This window comes from Lontra canadensis, unplaced genomic scaffold, assembly GCF_010015895.1.
Source record: "Lontra canadensis isolate GAN:19392208 unplaced genomic scaffold, GSC_riverotter_1.0 scaffold8, whole genome shotgun sequence".
In the NCBI taxonomy this organism is placed as follows: Eukaryota; Metazoa; Chordata; class Mammalia; order Carnivora; family Mustelidae; genus Lontra; species Lontra canadensis.
This window is the reverse complement of record NW_022631002.1, coordinates 1,278,198-1,299,735: the sequence shown is the minus strand read 5'-3', so window position 1 is coordinate 1,299,735 and position 21,538 is coordinate 1,278,198. Positions and strand designations below refer to the sequence as shown.

Sequence of the window (21,538 nt, the reverse complement as noted above, 5' to 3'; positions counted from 1 at the left end):
GGAGACAGGGGGAATCACCACCCGAGATGCTGCCATCCCCCAGCCTGTCCCAGCCTGTCCCTCTGCCAGCAGGCTTGGCCGCGTAGCTCGATGTGGCCACTAGATATGAGCAGCGAGGACTCGGGCTGAGCACAGACTCCATCCCGCTGCCTTTGCGGGGGCTGAGGTCACACGTGGCGGCCAGGCTGCTGGGCATCAGGGCAGGCTCCTCGGAGGAGGTGGCAGTGGGTTGCTCTTGGGGATGGCCAGGCTTGGAGCCTGGGACAGAGAGGACCCTCGGGACACAGGCAGGTACAGAGCGGCTTGGGGATATGTAGAAAGGTCCTGTGTCCTGGGAAGGCACAGAGGGGCACTGAGGCTCGGGGAAGAGCCAGCCCTCCCTGGGGAGTGCCGCCTCCCCGCCACCCGTGTACCAGGCACCAAGCTAGCTTATGTGACCATTGAACCTTAGGGCCACCCCGAGAGGGAGTCGCCGTGAACCATCCCTACAAGGTCAAGGTTGTGAGAGCTGAGCTTTCCCCAGCCGTGAGAGCCTCTGTGTGTCAGACCCCAGACCCCGGCAGGGCTGAGTCGCCGGCTCCCTATCCCCAGGGCCTGGGCTCCACAGAAACACAACTAGTCAGCAAACCACGCAACAGCACACAGTCTTTGAGGGGCCCGTCCTGCCCGTGGGGCACAGCACCAATGTCTTCTGCACCAGCCGGGGGCTCTACCGGGACCCCCACGTCCCAGGGGCGGGGACGCTGAGGGCCTTGCCCCCCGTCACAAGGTGGGTCAGAGGCTGAGATGGAAATGTCCAGGTGGGCCCTGCCCCCTCCCCAGACCACGTTGCCCTGGAGCACAGGGGGCTCTGCAGGGGTCCTGGCCCTGAGCTCCTGTGGACCCTGTGCATCACCACCGGGTCACATGGGGATCCCAGGGACCCAGAGCCTGCCACCAACCGTGAGGCCCCTATCTCCGCTCCTTGCCCATCAGCCAGGGCTGGGCCTAACAGTTCCAGCCTCCCGAGCCAGTGCGAAAACAGGAGGAACTGACGGGAAGTGCCCAGTGCCCCCGGCCCACAGCGGAGCTTGGACGGAGCTCAATGCTGCTGTTACCATCACGTATTCATTTGACAAACATCCCCCATGAGACTTTGCTCTAAGGTCTCCTGGTCCCAAGAGAGAAAGGAGTGGAGGACGGGCCCCAGGCAGCCGGCCAGGTTGGGGGGGGGCAAAGCTGCCACTTAGGAGGGTGATGGGTTGTGGGGGGACCCCTGGGAGTGGGCGTGGCACCCTCCCAGGAGAGCGAGGGGTTCCTGTACCCCAAGCAGACACAATGCCCCTCCTCAGTGGGGCGGCCCCTGGGCAGGTGTCCACGCACAGGGAGGGAGTGCCCCCAGAGCCTCGCACTGCCTAGAAATCCACACGCAGGCCCGCCCTGTGGGGGCTGACCAGTGGGCCCCCTGGGCAGGGCCAGCCACGCCAGGGACAGACTCACCTCCTCCCTTCCCACAGCTCCAGGCATGCGAAGGTGGCCCCGTCCTCCTCCCTGGGTGGTCCCCTGCTCGCCCCTGGTTTTATCTCAGGCCATGCCAATGACACCTAGGTGCCCGTCGTCCCCGCCATGGGGGTCCAGTCTGGGAGTTTGCATGGCACACGGGGCCCTTCCACTCGTGGCCCAGCTAGCATCTGGCGAGGCTGGTTTGAGGGCGGCCAGGGCTCTTCTCCCTCCCAAAAGGAAGCCTCCCCTGAGCGCAGGGGCTCCCCTGCGGCCCCCCGACTCACCCTGTGCTTTCCTTGCAGGCTCCATTCAGGACCATGAGAACAGGCTTCCCCAGGGGCCCCCTTGGACCACCACGTCCTCCCAGCACCCAGACGGAGGGGCCATGCCCGGGGAGCAGCCCCGCCGAGCACCGCCCCCAGCCATGACCCGAGACCCGCAGCCCTGCCAAACAGCTGGTGGCCCAGGGGGGCCCTCCCAGCCCCCCAGCGAGGATGGCGCCCCAGCCAGCAGGACCACCAAGGCCACGGGCAGCAGAGCCTGGGTGGGGGAGCCTCCAGAGTCCCAACTGTGGCAGGCCAGGGAGGGGGAGCCCAAGGCGCCCCTCCTGAGAGCGGAGTCCCTGAGCAGCCTCGCAGGGAGGGGGGGCAGCCCGCAGGGCACCCCCGGAAGGAGCCCGGCGCAGGCTCTCACGCAGCAGTCCAGCAGGGCCGACGGCAGCCCCCAGCAGCTGTACAATCGGAGCATCGCTGGCCCCAGGGCCAGACACACTCTGGACAAGACTCTTGAGGGCCCACAGGGTGAGGACCCCGGGCCCCCAGAGGCAAAGGCCCCACCGACCCCAGAAGAGCTCAGTTTCCAAAGGTGCTTCCAGGAGACCCCCTCCAGCTTTACCTCCGGCAACCATACCTCACAGAAGGCCACCTCTGGGCCCCCACCCCTCAGGCTCCCCCCGGGCAGCAGCGCCAGTCCCTGCCGGCCGGCCTCCTACTCGGAACTCCAGGCCGGGGGTGCTGACAGCTGGCCTCCCGCTGTTGGGAACGGCTTCCCAGGTGCTAGACTTGGGGTCCCTGCTGCCAAGCCAGAGCCTTTTCCCAAAGGGGACGGCCCCGGGGTGGCCTCCTTCCCGTACCCCCTCCAGGCACTGCACGGGCCCGGCCCGAAACCCTTCCCCGAGGACAGGTCCCCGCCCACGTATGGGGAAAGAACGCTGGTGTTTGCCTTCTGCCAGCCCAGGGGAGCATGGTCAGAAGACGCGGTGGGCACAGGCACCGCCTACACCCTGCCCACCCAGCCCACTCCCCAGCCCCCACCCTGCTACCCGGACCGGACCAGCCTTGACGCCCCCAGTGACCTCGGCTGTGCTCCCCCACAACCTGGTGCTGCTCCCCCAGCCCCCAGCCCTTTCTCGGAGAGCACGGCCACCTTTCCGGACAGTTTGCACAAGAGCCTGACCAAAGCCCTGCCTGAGAGACTGCTTTTGGCCCAGGACGACAGGCTGGGGAGCCCCAGGGGGCCCCCAAACTCTCTGTCCCAGAGGCACTTTCCTGGACAGCCCTATGGAAGGCCCGGGGCCAGCAGAGTGGGGACCAGCCCGGGGCCTCTAGACACAGAGCTGGCCGCCCCAGAGCCCCTGCCCACCAGACTGCCCCTGCTGTGGGACCCTGCCGCAGCCCCTTACCCCACACCTCCCCTAGGCCCCCCAGCCCCTGCCAGGAATGCCTTCTTCGAGGGCCAGGCCAACCTAGGCCAGCACCTTGGCCTCCCCCGGAGCCCCCCACTGCCCTGGCCCCAGGTGCTCCCAGCCACCGGGCCTGGCCCCCAGCACATGGAGGTGCTGAGCCAGCTGCCTTTCCCCGCAGGGGCCCCTGAGTGGCAGGGCGGCAGCCAGGGAGCCCTGGGTGCTGCTGGCAAGACCCCCGGGCCTGGGGAGAAGCTGGCAGTCCTGAGAAACAGCCCAGGTCAGCACGGGGGCAGCTCCCCTGGCCTGTTTGCCTACAATGGGCTGAAGGACTCTGGAGCCCAGCCCCTGTTCTTTGGGGTGGCCCAGTCCCAGGTCTCACCCCGGGCAACCCCTAGCCTGCCCCCTCCCCGAGTCATGGGCGCCTCTCCCTGCGGGTCCCCGCTGCCCTCACCGGCCACCAACACGGCCAGCAGCAGCTCCTGCTCCTCGCTGTCCCCGCTGTCCAGCAGCCCAGCCAACCCCAGCTCGGAGGAGAGCCAGGTGTCCGGCCCACTCGGGCCCCCCACCTTCTTCCACGCCCCTGCTCGCCCCCCGGAGACCAGCAGCCCCTACCCGTCCCCTGAGCCCCCACACGCCATGCCCGTGCACTACCAGCCAGAGTCCGTCGGAGACTTCCCTTTCCCCGTGGAGGGGCTGGGGCCCGAGGGCCCTTTCAAATGCCTAGAGGAGGCCCCCTTCTCAGGCTCAGGCCCCGAGGCCAGGCTGGAGGGCTTCCCCCGGGAGCCACCCCCCTACCCGGCCCACCACTTCCCCCTGAGCAGTGCGAGCCTGGACCAGCTGGACGTGTTGCTCACCTGCAGGCAGTGTGACCAGAACTACAGCAGCCTGGCCGCCTTCCTGGGGCACCGGCAGTTCTGCCGCGCGCTGCTGGCCAGGGCCAAGGACGGCCCCCCACAACCCCCGGGCCCCCCTGGCCCCCCCGCCGTCCCCAAAGCGCCAGCCAGCGGGAACCTGAGCCTGCTCAGCCACACCAAGACGGTCCCCTTCCTGCCCAGCGGGGACCTCCGGGCTGACGGCAAAGAGGACCCCCTGAGGACCAGCTTCCTGCCCGGCCTGGCCACTGCCCCCTTCCCCCTCCCTGCCACAGACCTGGACCCTGAGGACGACGCCAAGCTGGACAGCCTCATCACCGAGGCGCTCAACGGTCTGGGGTACCAGTCGGACAACCCCGAGATCGACAGCAGCTTCATCGATGTCTTCACTGACGAGGAGCCTTCTGGCCCCAGAGGGCCTGGTGCTGGGCAGCCCCCCAAGACCAAGGTGGGGACCGTGCCAGAGAACAAAGCTCAGCACCCGCTCCTGGGCGAGGCCACCCCTCTGGAGCCCCAGGTCCCCCACCCTGGGAATGGGGGCTGCCCGGCCCGCAGCCGGCCCAAAACCCGCTCCCTGGGCCCCGTGCCCGCAGAGGCAGGTGGGGCTGGCCCGGCCAGCCAGCAGAGGAGAGGGAAGCAGTTCAAGTTGTTCCAGAAAGGGCTGGACACCTCCAGCTCCACCGATCGCCGGAAGGGCCCCAGAGCCGCTTGCCTGAGGCCAAGGAGGAAAGGCCAAGGGGCGGAGGCACCCCCACCCCGCCCCCGGGGCCTCAGGACCCAGGCCCCCAGGAGCCCCGCCGATCCCAGCCGCCGGGCCCTCCCCGTGGAGACCAGGAGCTCGCCACGCCTCCGCCTGTCCCCGGGGAAGGGCTCCAGGAGGAGGAAGCCCCGGGCCGGCACCTGGAACAAGGAGCTCATCCACAAAATCGTGCAGCAGAAGAACAAGGCCCAGGGGCGGTCACTGCGGCGCAGCCCAGGTGGGCACTTCCCTCCGGCCCCGGCGAGGCAGGCGCCCGGCAGCGCTGAGCAGGGCCTCCGAGAGCTCACCTGTGTCTCCGAGTCCGAGGAGGAGGACGGCTCACGGCCCCACGGCTCCTGCCTCCGAGGGCGGCCCCGCCAGGGCTGCGGCCGGCGGCACCGAGGCACGAAGCAGAGGGAAGCCGATGTGGCCCCGGGCCCCGAGGAGGACAGAGGGCCGCAGAAAGCCAGGACGGTTGGGAGGCAGGAAGCCACAAAGGTCAGGGCCTCCCCCAGCCCCGAGGAGCCAGGCAGCCCTTGCCCAGGCCCCGAGGAGAGAGGCCCCAAGCATCTCCTGCAGGTTCCAGCCAGTGCCGGGCCCCCAGAGGAGAACCATCCAGCCCTGGACTCCCCCCCGGAGACCAAGAACCCCAGACCTGCTGAGGAGCGACCGCCAGGTGCCACCAAACTCCCCAGAGAGGCTCCAAGCTCTTCTCCAGCCTCCTGTGGAGAGGGAAGCCCCCAGTCCCCAGCCCCGGAGCCGGGCAGAGGGATCCCCCGGCTGTCCCGTGGGAGTCTGCCAGGCGCTGCCCGGTGCACAGAGCCACCCACCTCCCAGGACAGAGAGGACCCCTACCCATCAGGAGAGCTGCTGGCGCCCATCGCTCGCGCCGCCCACACCTCCGCCCTTGAATCTGGCGCCCTGTTTTTGAAGACCCCTGATCTTGGCTGTGGCCCTGCTCTTCTTAATGGAGACCCAGTGGGGGTTCCACTTGCCAGAAAGGGGGCCCAGCCCTACAGCAGTCCCCCCAGCAAGTTGTTCCTCGGACCCGAAGACCTGCCTGGCTGTCTCCAAGAAGGCCTCTACTCCAAGCCCTTAGCGCCAGACACTCCGGCTTCCAGCGGCACACGCTGGTCCCAGGACGGTTTGCATGCCAGTGCCCTTGAGCCAAAACCACCGAGGAGTCCACCCTACGCGATCCACAAGGGCCCTGACAAAGCCGGACCCCCGCTGACCCTGGAGTCCACACCGCTCTTCCCGGGGCTACCTGCAGACCGGCTTGACCCGCCCACCTACCGCAGCCGGCAGGGAAGTGGAGACACCCACCCCCCGCCGCTGTGCACTGATCCTCCCCCAAGGAAACCCCAGTTAGAGCCGCCATACTCCCTGCTTCTGCCCGACAAGGGCTGGTCCCTGCTGGAGGAGGCCCCAGTGCTGGCCAGCCATGTGAGTCACCTTCCCGACCTCTTGGGGGAGAAGACCTTCAGTAGGAGACGCCCCGGGGAAGCGGCAAAGGCCGCCAGCCCTCCCCCTCTGCCTAGCAAGGTCAGCGAATGTGGCATCGCTTCTATGGGCAGCCTGTCCGAAGATGAACTGGAAATCAAAAGGCTGGTCGCTGAGTTAGAGACTCAGCTGCAGAGTAAAGGGGTGTCCGGGGCCCCAGAACTGCTGTGCGCAGCTGGGCAGGTGGGCACAGGGGCCCCTCTGCCCACCCGCCAAGCCGCCTCGCCCCCCAGGGACGTCTTCTCCGAGGCAGACCTCACCGGCCTTGGGGTGTTGACTCCACACCCAGAAGGGGCAGAAACAGCAGTGGCCACCATGGAAGGGGGCCTGGGGAGGCCCCAGGAGGAGCAGCCCTCACCCCACCCAGAAGCATGCAGACGTGTGCATGCAGACGGGGCATCTGGGGCCCCCAGAAGCTTCAGTGGGGCCGACTGCAGCTTCCAAGCAGTACAGAGAGCCGGAGTCTTGGAGACAGGCCCCCCCGAGGCCAAAGGGGACTGTGGGGTCCACGCAGATGTCTCTTGCCCCAGCTCTGGAGAGCTGTTCAAGCCTCCACGGGACGTGAGACACTTAGCAAGGTGCAGCCCAAGCTGTGAGCCTTTACTCCCCCAAAATAACGGGGCTGCCAAGATGCACCCAAGCCACGCCCCGCCGCCCCTTCCCTGCACACAGGCAGGAGGGCCCGGCCGAGAACCCCCAGAGCTGGAAGCATCTGGCCGCCCACTAGCCCACCTGGTGCCCAGCTCGGCCTCTCAGGGGGCCGCCCCGTCCTGTGATGCCAGTCATAGCGACGCCCCCGGAGAACGCTCTGTGAGCCAAGCAGGCCCGCCCCACTCTGCTGCGGGGGACCCGGGCCTTAAGGGTGATGAGGAGTTTGTTCCCGTGGGGGCCTCCCCGAGTCCCGCCCGCGCGTCCAACACCGGTCCTGGCTGGAGGCCCCGGGACCCAGCCGCGAGCCCCCTCTGTCAGCTGCAGCTCCTGGTGGCCAGAGCAGCTGGGAGTGAAGAGGACGCCCTGGGCTCACAGGGGTGCCCGTCCCCAAGCCCTGGGTCTCTGGAAGGGGTCAGTGCGGAAGGTGGGGACATGGCCCGCAGGCCCCCCCAGGACGTCCCCGCAGCGTCCAGACGTCAGCTGCAACCTGAGGCTGATGGACACCTGGACCCGCTCGGCAAGGCTGGGGAGCCCGAGGACCGAGGCAAAGCAGGCAGACAGCAGCCGGATAACTGGGGGGGTCTGCTGGGGCTGGAAAGCCTCTTCACGGTCAGTGCCAGTCCTGAGACTGCCCTGGCCGGGCTGGCCAGGCAGGCAGACCAGCTAGGGGGACAGCTCCAGGGAAACAGCCAGCTCTTAGGCCTTCGGAAAGAGGCCTGGGCCGCCCAAAGCCCTACCTCTTGTGATGCAGAAAGTTTGGTTCCAGCCTTGGCAGTGGCCCATGTCCGAAATGGGCCTGAAGCCCGGACCTCCGAGAAGGCGGCAAGCCCGGGCCTAGAGAAGCAGCTGCTGCTCACTGGGGACAACCCCGCTTCCCCCATCAGGGAGCTGACCACCTGTGTCCCCCCGCCCGCCTCTGCAGCCACCCCCATTCCCTGCGGCCTGGAGCATCTGCCCCTGGAAGACCCTCCCAGGGGACCTTCAGGCGAGCTGGGGGGGGCACTCCCAGCACCTCCAGCCTGCAGGGATCCTGACAGCCCGCAGCAACTCCCACCCCCTTCTCCTGCCGGGCCCCCTTCACGAAGGGCTGACTGCAGCCCGGCCGCCACAGATGCTGGGGCTGGGCCACCTGCGGCAACTCCCCCATCTTCGAGGACAAGCCCCTGTGGCTTCAAGGAAAACCTGGCCCACCGCCCCCTCCTGGGGGACCACAGCCCCCTGCAGAACCCTCCCTGGGGCCGGCCTGGCTGCATCAGTGTCTCCCCTCCAGCCTGGGGGCAGGACCACCATGAAGGCAGCATGTCAGGACCTCTAGAAGGTTCCAGAAAGGAGAAGCCAAGGAGCTCTCCTGCCTGTGTCACCAGTTCTCCCCCCGTGAGGCCCAACTCCCCAAGAGTCACCACGAGCACCCCTGCTGGGACTGACGTTCCCACCGCAGATGGCACAGGGGCAGAAAGAGGCCCTGGGGTCGACCATCCAGACCCGCAAGGCTGGGGAGCCTCACCCCACCGCAGCCCCAGCAGGAGGCCCCCTGGCCCTGCCTCCCCAGACCCTCGAGGCAACAGGCAAGGCCAGGGTGTCACTGCTGTGCCCACCAACCCTTCCACATGGGGGGTCACGGGGCCAGAGTCCTGTGCCTGCCAGGAAGGCAAGGCAGGGGCTGGCCGCTCTGGTGCCACGACGGCCCCCGGAGCTGACACCAGCAACCTCGCCGTCCCCTGCCAGTCCCCGGAGATCCCCCGGGGCAGAACCACGTCTCCCAGCAGCACAGCCCAGGACTCCAGACCTAGCTCTCCCCAGAGCCTCAGAACTGTTCACTGCACACCCCAGAGTCCACAGGGCACCAGACAGAAGGCTGTGTCCACAGAAAATGCCCCCCAGGAGGACAGAGCCTCCAGCGGGCAGCCAGTGACCTGTGAAGTGTGCGCGGCCTCCTTCCGCTCCAGGCCGGGCCTGAGCCGCCACAGAGCCCGGAAGCATGGGCTGCACAGGGGCCCTCCCGCCCCACCCGGCCCCCAGCCCCCAGCATGCCAGCCCCCCGGAAAGAGGAGCCGCCGGGCACCTGGGAAGGAGAAGTCCAGCCAGGTGCTGAATGGCCCTGGCCGTGCCACTGGGCTGCATCCTGACCAGGGTACAGAGGCTCCTGAGGATGTGTCAGGCCCGCAGACAGCCAGGGGACTCAGTGCGGGGGACACCCTGGGCTGTTCCCCCAGCCGGGAACCTCATCCCCCAGGTCCGGGCGAGCCGGGAGAGGACATGAGGTCGGCAGAGCCCAGGAAGCAGGCCCCGCTGGTGAGGGACAAGCGCTGTCCCAAACAGGGAGACAAAGGAAGCAGCCAGCGGCGGGGCAGGGCACCCGTGGATGTCCCCATCAAGGTGGAGGGGAAGTCGCAGGAAAAGGGGAGAAAGCCAAGAGCGAGAAGGTTCCGGGAGGCGAGGGGTCCTCCAGTCAGTCCTGGTGTGATTTCCGGCAGAAGCCGCCGGGGTCTGTCCACAGCAACTGCCAGTCCCCCGGGGCCTCTGGGCGGCCACCTCTCAGTGCAGGCCGAGCCGGATGCCAACGCCTGCTGGCCCGGGGTGATGGAGAACACGGTGGACACAGATCTGGAGGAGACACCCGCACAGAGGTCACTCCAGGATTGGATGACCCGTGGGGAGGGGGTGGGGTGGGCGCCACCTGGGGACGGACCCAGGGGACAGAAGGCAGCCCTGGCCAGGGGCTGCTGGGGGCCCAGGGAGGCCAGAACATCGGACGTCCACAAAGAGCCGGTGTGGGCAGCCGGGGCCAAACCTGCAGGGCACTGCAGAGCAGTGGAGAGTGGGTCAGGACAAGGAGTCAGGGAGGGGCCTGGGCCCTCCTCGAGCCCCCGGGACCCTCAGGAGACACATGCATCTGCCGGAGGCGCCAGCAGCAGCTGCTCCCAGAGCCCCCTGCACAACCCAGAAGTGCAGGTCGGGGTCCGGGCACGTGAGGGCGCTGCTCCAGGAGCCCCCAGCCCAGGTCTCCGGGACCCTCTGAGCGTGTTTGATGATGAAGCCTCGTTTTCACAGCTCTTCCCTCTGGGCGACCGCTTGTCGGAGAAGAAGAACCCCCGAGTCTATGGGAAGCGCTATAAAAAGCCGAAAGCCCCGCCCCCGCTGGAACCCCTCTGCGAGGTGGGGGGCCGCGTGGAGCTGGGCCCGGCTGGCCTGTCCACGGACCTCAGCGACTCGGGCTCTCTCTGCCTCTCCCACGAGGACCCGTGGGGTGAGGAGGCCGCAGGTCTGCCGGAGTCCTTCCTGCTGGAGGGCTTCCTGAGCAGCAAGGTGCCGGGCATTGACCCCTGGGCCCCCAGCCCCAGCCTGTGGGCCCTGGAGGCCGACCCCCGGGTGGACTGTGCGGAGGATGTGCCCCCCCGCCACACGGAGGACTGGGGGTCAGAGAACATTCCCGAGCTGCACATGGTTCCCGCGTCTTGGCGAGACCTGGACCTGCAGGTCCCAGCTGAAGGGGTGGCCTCTTCTCGAGGAGACCTGAGCCCAGAGCCCCCCGACCTGGAGCAGGAACGCTACGACAGCGGGCCCCCCGGGGCCGCCGTGGACCTGGAGATGCTCCGCGCCAAGCTAGACGAGCAGGACCTGTGCTTCCTGACGCCCCAGGACGACCCCGGGGGTGTCCTCAGCACAGGCTCCTTAGACTTCGCGGCCACGGCGAGCCCCCAGGAGCCGCAGAGCCCGGGGGCCGCCGGGGCCGGGGGAGCGCCGGGCCGGGACCGGCAAGCCAAGGCCGGGAGGGCGTCCTACAAGTGCAAGGTGTGCTTCCAGCGCTTCCGCGGCCTGGGCGAGCTGGACCTGCACAAGCTGGCCCACAGCCCCGCGCCGCCGCCCACCTGCTACCTGTGCGTGGCGCGCAGGTTCGGCTCCCGCGAGCGGCTGCGGGCGCACCTGCAGGAGAAGCACGCGCAGAGCGGGCCGGGCCGCTGGGCCTGCGGCATGTGCGGGCGCGCGGCCGCCGACGTCTGGATGTACAACGAGCACCTGCGGGAGCACGCGCTGCGGTTCGCCCGCAAGGGGCCGGCGCTGGGGCCCCTCGGGGACTGGGGCGCCGACCGGCGGGGCGCACGCGTCCTGACGGGCGGCGGCGCGGGGCAGACGTCCGGACCCCGCGGGGGCGGGCGCTTCCCGGCCGACGGGCGCCCCGGGGAGGCGTCGGGGCCGCAGCCGGGGGCCGGGAGAGGGTCGCCGAGGGAGAGCGCGAGACCCCCGGCCGCGGCCGCCCGCCCCGGCCCGGAGCGCACCCCGACGCCGGACGGGGCCTCGGCGGGCAGCAGCGGCCCCGCGGCCTGCGGGAAGCCCCCTCCTCCCCGCGGCTCTGCCCAGACGCGCGCCGGCCGCTCCCCGCCGCCCCGGGCCGGCCGCGCGCCCCCGGCCTGCGAGGACCCCTCGCGCGACTGCCACCACTGCGGCAAGCGCTTCCCGAAGCCCTTCAAGCTGCAGCGCCACCTGGCGGTGCACAGCCCGCAGCGCGTCTACCTGTGCCCGCGCTGCCCGCGCGTGTATCCCGAGCACGAGCAGCTGCGCGCGCACCTGGGCGGGGCGCACGGCGCGCGGGGGCCGCTGGAGCTGCCGCACACGGCGCTCTACGCCTGCGAGCTGTGTGCGCACGTCACGCGCGTCAGCCGGCGGTCGCTCGTGTGCAGCGCCTGCAACTACACCTTCGCCAGGAAGGAGCAGTTCGAGCGGCACATGCGCAAGCACCGGGGCGGGGCGCAGCCGCCCTTCGCCTTCCGCCGCGTGCGCAGGCCCGGCGCCCCCGGCCCCAAGGCGCCGGCCCGCGAGGGCGCGCTGCCCAGCAAGCGGCGCCGGGTGGCCGCGCCCAACAGCCCCGCGGGGCCCGGCGCCCGGGGGCCTGTGTCCTGGGGCTGCAGCCCGCCCCGGAGCGAGGGGTCCCTCCCAGCCCTGCTCCAGCCCTGCCCAGAAGCAGCCCCTGGCACCACCAAGGGGCAGCCCGGGATCCCGGAGAGGCCTGTAGACCCCGTGGGCCACCCGGGCACCGGGGGCGACGTGCCCTCTGACCTCCAGGAACCGCTGCCCCCGGCTCTGTCTCCTTTCCCGGCGGCCTCTGCTGATGGCCAAGGTGGCCGCAAGCCTGGCGGAGCCCCGGGGAGGTCCGCAGGTGAGGCTTCTCCGGGCAGCCCTGGGCCTTCTCTCCAGCAGGCTCTCCCGCTGGGGGGGTCCGTGCCCCGGCCCGGGGCCAGAGGCCAAGATGGAGAGGGAAAAAGGGCTACTGGCCCATTCTCAGGGAAACGCAGGACCCCGAGTACCCCTGACCTTTGCCTGGAAGCCCCGTCCCTGCCCCAGAAAGAGAAGCAGGTGTCCACAGGCCACACGGTGCCGGAGGGAGGTACAGGGGGACCCTCCCACAAGGGCAGTGCGGTCAAGCCTTGGGGTTGCCGGAGTTCGTCAAAGGACAGGTCGGCTGTGCCCACCCCCAGCAAAGCCCCCAGGTTCCCGGTACAACCGAGGAAGGTCGTGGCCAGTCCGACACCCACAGAGCTGACCCATGGCACTGAGCCTACCGCCCTCAAAGCCAAGCCGAGCCCCAGCACCCAGGGCAGTGGAGGCCCACGGCACGGCAGCAAGACGGCAGGTGGCAGCCAGCCCCAGCCAGCCAGCGGGCAGCTCCAGAGTGAGACGGCCACCACCCCAGCCAAGCCCAACTGCCCAAGCCAGGGCCCCGCCCCAGACAAGCACCCTCCTCGAGCCAAAAGTTCTCCCAAGGGGCCAAGGGAAGCCGGTGACCAGGGTTCCCGAGGGAGCCTGGGCACCAAGGAGGATGGGGATGTCATCGAGAAGAAGAGGAAAGGCCGGGCCCCAGGGCCAAGCAGGAGTGAGAGTGTGGGGAGCTTGGGGAGAGCCCACTTGGTCCCTGACAAGCCCCCCCGGGCCCCCCGAAAACAGGCGACGCCCAGCCGTGTGCTCCCCACCAAGGCCAGGCCCAGTAACCAGAGCAGCCCGATGCCACCCCAGCCGTCAGAGCAACGGCAGGCGGGCCCCGGACACACCCATGGGGACTGCAGACGCAGCAAGGAGGGACAGGGCAAGGCCTGCCCCCAGGGGAGACCCCTGCACAGACCCCCGAAGAGGGACAGAGCTGTCCACGGTGCTGAACCGGCCGACCGCCGTGCCTGCCGGACCGCCGCGTCCCAGAACGACCTCCTCAGCCAGCTCTTTGGGCAGAGACTGACCAGCTTCAAGATCCCGTTAAAGAAGGACCCTCCCGAGTAGTTCACGGCCGTGAGTGAGTACCTGGGTGCAGGGCTCAGAACAGCCCAGCGCTGGGTGCTCCTATCTGTGCTGATGGGCCTCAGTCCTCTGAGGGCGTCCGACGGGGGCCACGTGGCGGCCCGCCTGACTTTGCACAAGCACTCGGCGTCCAGTGTTAGGGCCGAGACTGTGATACTCTGAGCGGGGCCTGGGTGGACAGCAGTGCCTTTCTAGATGGAAGGTGAGGGTGAGCCCCTTGGAGACCAGGTAGCTCTTTTCTCGGTACCAAGAACTCGAAGAGAGAGCCGACCCTGCCCCCCACTCCGTGCGCCCTGTTGCCCGGGCACAGAACTCTGCAGACGACTCACCCGACAGTTTGCACGGGGCCCCCCCATGTCATCTGGCAGGGAAGTGAGCCAAGGCCGCCTGCACTCAGGTCATGGCAGGCTCCCCTTAGTCTTGCTGCTGTTGCTGGAAGGGCTTAGAAGCCACATGCGGGGGCAGGGCTGTCCCCTGGAAGAGCTGTTCGTGAGGCCCCAGGTTCCCAGGGTGCGCCAGGCTTCTCTGACCGCCGAGTGGCGATGGCCGCTGTCCGTGCTGCTCACGGAAATACCGGTCTCTAGCGCACCTTGACCCCTGGGGATCGAGTTCCCATTAGGAACTCAGAAAAGCTGCTCACCAACCAGCTCCCGCCACCCGCTCTCCCTCCCCAGCCCCTGGCCTCTGCTGATGCCTTTCTAGAGACTTCCTCCCACAAGGAGCTCTCCGCTGCAAGTATCAGCAATTTTACTCTGAATTTCTGGTGCTATTTCGTGTCGTAATGTGAATTCAGTCTTCCTTGGTGCGTTTCATCTGGAGCATTGGGTGGGGAGCCCAGCTGGGGAGGCGCACGAAGGCCCACGGACACCGGCGGCCCTGATGAGTCCTTCACTGGCTCCCCTGGCCGCTGGCTGGCCCCAGCCCCAGGATGGCGGTCTGTGGTCAGAGCAGCCAAGTGGGGCACTGCGGGCCGGGGCATGGCGCTGTGGCCTGATCCTGGAGGCGTCTCGTGCACTGACATGATCCAGGGGTCATCGTGCGTGTCCTGTCTTCCAACGGGGCAGGAGGGTGGGCAAGGTCTCCTTCTGTCCTTAGGTATTTCTGAGGTTTGTGGTTTGCGTCCTTCTGTTGGATTGTTGTTTTGTTTTGTTTTGTTTTCACTTTTTTACCTTGGGTGCAATGTGTGTGTCAAAAGTTTTTATTTTGATATTTTGAAAGAGACCAAATGGGCCCAAATTCCCTTTCTCAAAGGTGCTGCGTGCGCTCAGACCGCCTTTAGTGCTGATGAATGAGACATGGGACTCTGAGGTTGTTCTGTGCGAGTCATGGTGAACACATCCTGTCAAATATATCCTCAGTATTTTCCCAGAGAGCCTCCGGCTGTGGCGTCTGTCCTCTCGCCGCCCCCCTGCCCCCCACCCCCAACACGAGCCCGGGGCCTGGCCCAGAGAGCCTTGGCTTCCGTGGATGCCTCTGTCCCTGCAGAGCTGCACCCGAGCAGTCCCGCCAGCTCCTCCGGGACACGGCGGGGGACCTGACCTGGGGGATGGGAGCAGGAGAGGCAGTGTCGGGAACTTGTCAGCACGGCTCAGCTGGGGGTGTTGGGATGGCAGCAGAGGCGGTTGGAAGGGTCAAAGCGGGAGACAGCACCCACCGCAGGCTCAGACCCTGGGGCCCACCGTGTGCTGAAGACAAGCCTCGGAGACCCCGGCGTCCAGGACAAGTGTGCCTAGAGAGCAAGCAGAGCTGTCCAAAGTCAGGCAGCCACGCTGTCCTGCCTCTGACCCCAGGGTGCGAGGGGCACTCAGAGCAGCCCCGCAAGGTGCGTGCAGGGGAGGGGAGGGGACCCTCAGGGAGGGGGACGCACAGGTGAAGCCATACGTGGGGTCCCACCACCCCGCTCACCTTCCTCGGCCAGGAACAGCCTTCCCAGGTGCTCCTGCTCAGTCCAAGCCCTCCCAGGGCCCGGGCCACCGGGCATGTGGACATGCCTACTGTGTGTTGCCCTTGGGGGCTTCCAGACCCATCTGTGGGGAGCTGGGGGCCTTGGTCTCCTTGGAGGTCTCTGTAGCAGGGCCTCAGAAAGGGGGACACAGAGGGACATAGGGTTGGAATGAGGTGAGTCTGAGCTGTGTTTCACAATGGCCGTCCGGTGATTTGGGGTGCAGACCTCTGGGGCGCGGCAGGGTCCGCAGTGCTGGGCGCCTCTGCTCAACCACACGGGGGGCAGCGGGGGGACCAGTGGCATCCCAGCCCCTGGGAACAGGAGGGAAGTTGCAGGCCCCACCCCAGACCACATATCTGAGCGGCCCGTGCCCGCCTGGCCGGCAGGGGGCAGCATTGGCCTGGCTCCGTGATGCTGGCTGCGGAGGCCCGAGGGCACGGTGCCCGCCGGCTCCCACAAGCCAACGGGACCAGCACGCAAGCACCCCGACCTCATCGACAGGCTCAGAGACACACACTTAGTGCACAGCTTCACCCGGGCCGACCCTGGGGCCCACACACGGCAAACACACCGCCTCACCCTGACTTGCTGCAAGGTGAGTGACACCACTGCCTCCAGTCTGGGGACCTGGCCCTCCAGACGGCCCTGTGCACGTGTCCCCGAGCACCCTGTTCCATCCGAAGATGGGGGTGGGTCGGGGGCACCCGGGCCTGGGCCCCATACCAGGACCACAGATCCCCGGGCCCCCTCAGGCCTGGCTTGTCAGCCCTCTAGGAAGCCCTGTAACTGCGGGGCTCTGGGAGCTGCCCTGAGGCAGGCCGGTGGCCCTGGGGATACCATGTCTTAGCAACAAGGCCACATAAATGCGTGTATTGTTCAGTCGTATCCTATATGAGGCCCAAAACCTGACCCCAATGACCCCTCAGCCCCACCAATCAGAGACAGGGTCGGAGAGATAGTTCCTGGGACCAGGTGAGGGAGTGCAGGTGCAGGGACAGGACAGGCAAGCCCCTGGACACAGAGGGTCAGGGCGGCCACCCATTGCCTGGCCCCCATGGGGAGGGAAGCTGGTGGTAGGAGCAGATGTGCCCCCTGCCTCCTATAGGCCCCACAGCGGGAGGCTCCCCACCCAGCCCCAGGCTTCCCGTGGCATATCGGCTCAATGCCCCCCACCCAGAAAATACGATGGGTTTTCCCAAGCTTCTGGGGTAGAATCCCGCCTCCCGGGGAAAGTGTGTAGACGGCCACACTCACACAGTGTCAAGACTCAGGACCAAAATGGACCCCCAGAGACAGGAGCAAAGAGCCTCTGGAGAAGGACCGGATACTTGCCCTCTGGGGTGCTCCTCAAAGCACCCCCCCCATGGAGGCTGGGACTTGGGGGCCCTTGGGTCCATCCCTATGAATGGGCCACATATGGGCTCTGGAGCTCCAGCCCTGAAGCCATGTCCCCCCGGCCCCGTGTCTCTGTCCATCCAGTCGGGAGGCGATGGGCAGCTCATTTCCTGGGAACCTGCCCTCAGGGCCCCATGTCCCCCTGCCAGATTGTAGTCCCGGGAGTGACACAATGAGCCCCTTGTAGCCGTCTCTCCTTCCCAGCCACTCCGGGCCTGGCACCCAAGGCCATGGCCCCTTTCCCACAGGGCAGCGCCCCCTCACCTGGAGCCCCCAGGCGTAGAGCGGGGCAGGCCATGGGGTTCCAGAGGCCCGGGGTTTGGTGGGCTTGGACAAACCGCAGCTCAGTTTGCTGCTGAGAGACCCCTAGGCAAGTCTCTGGGGCCGTGTGCTGTGCCGCACCGGGAGTATGAAGGGACAGTAGGGCCCCGGGTGGGGCTGGAGCCCATTCTCTCTGGAGCTCAGCTCCCCGAGCCATCAACAGGCACAAGAATCACTGACAATCAGTGGCTGCATCTGAGGGCTAAGAATTGTGGCCCGCTGGACCCAGCTGGGTCTCCCTGGCGCTGCCTGGACCCTCTACCCACCGTCTCCCCTGGCCTTGGCCTTTGTCCGGCCAGCACCTCCTCTTGGTGGCTCCCAGACCCACCACAGTGCCCCACCCCCCTCCCTGCTTTATTTATAGCACAGGTCACCCTGCCACGTGTCCCATGGCCCACTCCTCCGCCATGGCCACAGTCCCGCTCCCGCCAGACCCCAAGTGGCACTCTGTGTGTGTGGTCCACAGTTGTCCCTGCGCTGCCTCAATGAGGGGTTCCCTATGTGTTTGGGGTGGGAGGAAGGGAGGAAGGGCGTAGGGCAGGAGGGGAGGCAGGAAGTAGCAGGAAGAGAAGGAGAAAGAAAGGCAGGAGGCCAGTGGGGACGCCAAGATTTCCTATCTGGTGATGTCACATGACCCCAACTCCCAGAGATTGGGAAATATCTAGATAATATTTCCTGTCTGCACCCGACACGGCCTTGCCTGGCGGGGTAAGTGGACACACGTGGGCAGTTGCGTGAAAGGGTGGCTCTCACTAAGCCCCAAGGACCGTCTGCAGACGACAACCGTCTTGTCGTGTCCCGGAATGCCTGAGATGCTGGCCTCACAGAGGACTCCCTGGGGGTGGGGGGAGCAAGAGCCAGTCCCGTGTGGTCCCAGCCCAGCTCTCTCTGTCCCTCAGGGATCCCAGAGATCAGATGGGGTCCCCAGCTGCCGGCGCACGGCCAGAACCACCCCCAGCCCCGCGAGGGGGGCCACGGAGGCGGCAGCCCGGCCCCCCCCCACCACGACCACCCAGCCGCCAAGGGTGGCCCGGGCTGCACCTCGTTGTCGCCAGAGCGGTCTGGGCTCCTCCCCTGCCCCTCCCGCAGGCGGCCTCCTGATTCCTAACTTAATTTATTTTGACATCCTCGCTGCCGTTTGACCTCCTTACGGAGTCACGTGGTGCTTAAAACTCATTATCCCCCCATTGCAACAGGAAGTTAATTAAACCCTTCACGGAGCCAGTGTTGATGAATGTCAGGACGGGCCTCCACGGCTGCCAGCAGCTCCGGGGCCTCCGGCAGACCGGTGGGGGGCAGCGAGGCCAGGCCTGGGGCCACAGATGGAGCCCGGGTCCCCCTTCCTCCAGCACGGCCACCAGCGTCCACTCTGGAACAGAGCATGTGGATTCCCAAGGGAGGACATGGCTCGGCCACACACCTGTTGTGCAGCCTTGGGCAACTGGCTTACTTCACTCTTCTGAGCCTCAGTTTACTCTTCCAACAAATGGGAATTCTAACAGTCCCTTCTTCAGAACGCCATTATGAGCAGGCAGTCCTGTTCCCACACCAGGGAACCCTGCACTGTGCAGCGGGTGTAAGCTGATGGTGCTCTGCGTGGACAGAAGAGACACCAGGCCCTGCGAGCTGCAGCAGAGACGAGAGCCCGATCTTGTCTGGGAGCAGTGAGGGACTTCCCTGAGGAGGGTGCAGCCGGCAGCAGAAACAGCTTGTGCAAGGGCCCTGTGGCCACAGGACAGGCGAGGAGGTTCTGAGGAGAAGGTAGAATGGGGCAGGGCTGAGCCCGAGGCTATCACACGTGGCTGCTGGGAAGGTCCCACTGGCTTCAGTCCGCAGGAAGGGCAGCAGTGGCCGTGGGGGACCTGCAGGGTGGGCAGGGCAGGGGGATGGGGGGAGGGGCCTGGAGCTGGGGGGGATGGTGGCACGGTACCAGGGCGCATCTCACAGCGACGTCCTGGGCACGGGGGTGACATTCTGTGAGGTGTGACGTTCTGGGCGCGGGGAGGGCAGTGTCTCAGAAAGAAGGTCCTCTGGCCTGGCCTCCGGACGTGCACCCCCGTCAGCTCGGCCCCAGGCTTCCCCTAGCCTCTGCACCCGCCCTTCCTTTAGGAAAGGATGCCCCCTGCCCTCCACTCTTCCGGGAGCGTCCTCTTCATCCTTCAAGGGCCACCTTAAGTTTCTAGAACATGCTATGGCTCCCTTAATCATAGCCCGGAAACCAGCACAAGGCTTGGCGCGTGGACGCCCCTTCCCCACCCCCAGCACCTGCCCAGCCCGGGGCAGCCCTCGTGGGCAGTGGGGCAGCACAGCGCATGCCCACAGCTGGCCAGCCCACAGGTCAGAGGGCAGAGGTAGACCAGGACGTCAAGGCAAGAGGAGCCCGGAGGGATCACGCCCCAAGCCCCACTTACATATGAGGAAATCAAGGACCGGATTGGTTAAGGATGTGGTTGGGGTCACACCCTCAAAAATGGCAGAGCCAGGATTTGGGGCCAGTTCCCCTTACTCCCAGGCCCAGCCTCACCATGTGGGCGCTGGAGCTCGGCTGCCTGGGGCTGTATCCCGGCCTGACCTCATCTGAGCTGTGGGACCACTCTGAGCCTCCGCGTCTTCCTCAGCACCACCGGACCCTGCCGGTGCTTAAAAGCAAGCCTTCCATGTCCCAGGCCCAGCTCAGCTGCTTTCTGCGGCGCTGACTCTGACATCCTAACCGCCGGAGCGGAGCACAAGGACATCGTGAGGGAACCGGCCCAAAGGAAGGGCTCACAAAGGGGATGGTGACGTTGTCCCTGGAGGCGGCACCCGGTCAAAGCCATGCCCGGGAGACCTCCGCGGAGCCTTGCGATCCCGGCGGGCAGCTGCCCAAAGCTCTGATCCCGGGAGCAGGGAACAGCCAGGCTGCAGCGGGGCAGCCCAGCTCCCGACGGGAACTGACAGCCCTACACGCGGGCCGAACAGAAGTCCGTTCTCCCCACCAGGGGCTTTGGGATGGGAACCCTGGCACTCCCCGCACACATGCAGGGGCGGTGGAAGCAGACTCGCAGCAGGCGGCGCGTGGGGAATGGAGGTGGACACTCTCGGCCACCCCACACCCTGCTTCTCCCACCTGATCGGGGCCCCTGCCAAGCTGCCCTCGGATGTCACCTTCTCCAGGCAGCCTACCCCAGACTCCCCAGGCAGGGGCGGCCACGCCTCCTCTGGGCTCACACAGACCTTCCTTCAGACAGTGCTCCTTGCTCCTCATTCCTGAGGAGGTGGTCATTGTCAGCAGACCTCCCCCGAGGAGTAGAAGCCTGTGCCAGCGAGGTCCTATGGCAGTGCCGCCGGTCCTAAGCAAGGCTGTGGTTTCCATTTCTGGGGCCATAGGGTATCCCCCAGGGCAGATAGGAGGGGCAAAGCTCAGGAGGAGAGTGCTCCGGTAACAGCTCTGTCTGGGTCAGACTCTCTGGTGCTTCAGGGCTGTGACCCCTGCAGGCGCGTGGGGTCCCGCCCTCGGGAAGACCCCGCGCTTGGTTTAAAAGCGCTCTTTGGCTGCCCTGAAGGTCCTAATTTTCAAACAGGAAGCCCTACGTTTTCATTTTGCATTAGGCCCCCCCACCAGTAGTCGTCCATGCTGGTTCCCAGGCTCCGTTCCTGACCCACCCCTGCCTCTAAGGCACTGGGAGAGCTGGGTGTGTCCTTCCTCTTGGGGCCTCGGGTCTATAATCTGTGTATGGGAAGCGGGGAGCCGCAGTGACTCCTATCTTCTGCAGCTTAGAGAGGCAGAGGTGATGGGGCGGGGCTCTCTCCCCGGACCCTCCAAGGCCTCATCCGTGCAGGGCCCCAGCCACCCCCGCCGCACCTGCCCAGATGCCACCTGCTGTGCATGGAGCCTCACGGCCCCCTCCTCTAGAACTCCTCCCACCCCCCAGGTCCCCATCCTGTAATGGGGCCCCGCTTTGCGAGGAACGGCAAGGCCCAACGGAAAGCGCAGACAGGTGGGGCACCTCATTCAGGTGACAAATACTGTAGGAGCCCTGGGCTGAGGGGACCAGCCACCTGTGGCCCCCAGTCTCCCCAGAGGCGGGTACAGCACCAGGCAGCTGTAGGAAGGTTGCCCCCCGCCCCGCCCCGGCCCAGGGCAGGGAGCAGGAAGCACTGTGAGCCACGTGACCCTGGGCCAGTGTCTTGGCCTCCTGGCCTCAGGGTTCCCATCCGTCCAGTGGTGGATGGGCAGACCTCGGGTGGACCTCAGCCTCCTGCCCTGCCTGCCACTCTCCTGCCCAGAGGCCCCTTGAGCAGGGCCGGTACAGGGGGAAAGTGCCCAGGCTGCAGGGGTAATCTCTCTCCTCTTCCATGGGGTAGGGGCATAGATAACAGGGGTCAAACGGAGGGGGCATGTCTCACAAAGTACACAGCCCACAGCCCACCTCTGCGGGTGATGGTTGTGATGACTCCCTGCTGGCGGTGGGGGTGGACGTGGGGGGGTGGGGGCAGCCATCTGGAGCAGCCACCCAGGCAGGTGTCTTTGCAAAGGTCTTCTGCTTGGCCCCTGGGCCTCACTCACCCCCTATTTCTTCTGAATATGGGGCAGAGGCAGCAGTTACCAACCACATGCAGGCTAAGAATATTAAAAAGAATACAGTTCAACTTGGGGGCACAGCTCCTCATGCCGTGTGATT

General features: G+C 66.9%; 1 protein-coding gene across 1 annotated transcript; it reads left to right on the top strand.

Moving 5' to 3' along the window:
• Positions 1-1,798: 1,798 nt before the first annotated feature.
• ZNF469 (zinc finger protein 469) lies at positions 1,799-13,493 on the top strand. Its single transcript, XM_032854599.1, has one exon. The coding sequence runs from the start codon at positions 1,868-1,870 to the stop codon at positions 13,196-13,198; it is 11,331 nt and encodes a 3,776-aa protein (XP_032710490.1). The 5' UTR covers positions 1,799-1,867; the 3' UTR covers positions 13,199-13,493.
• Positions 13,494-21,538: the final 8,045 nt, after the last annotated feature.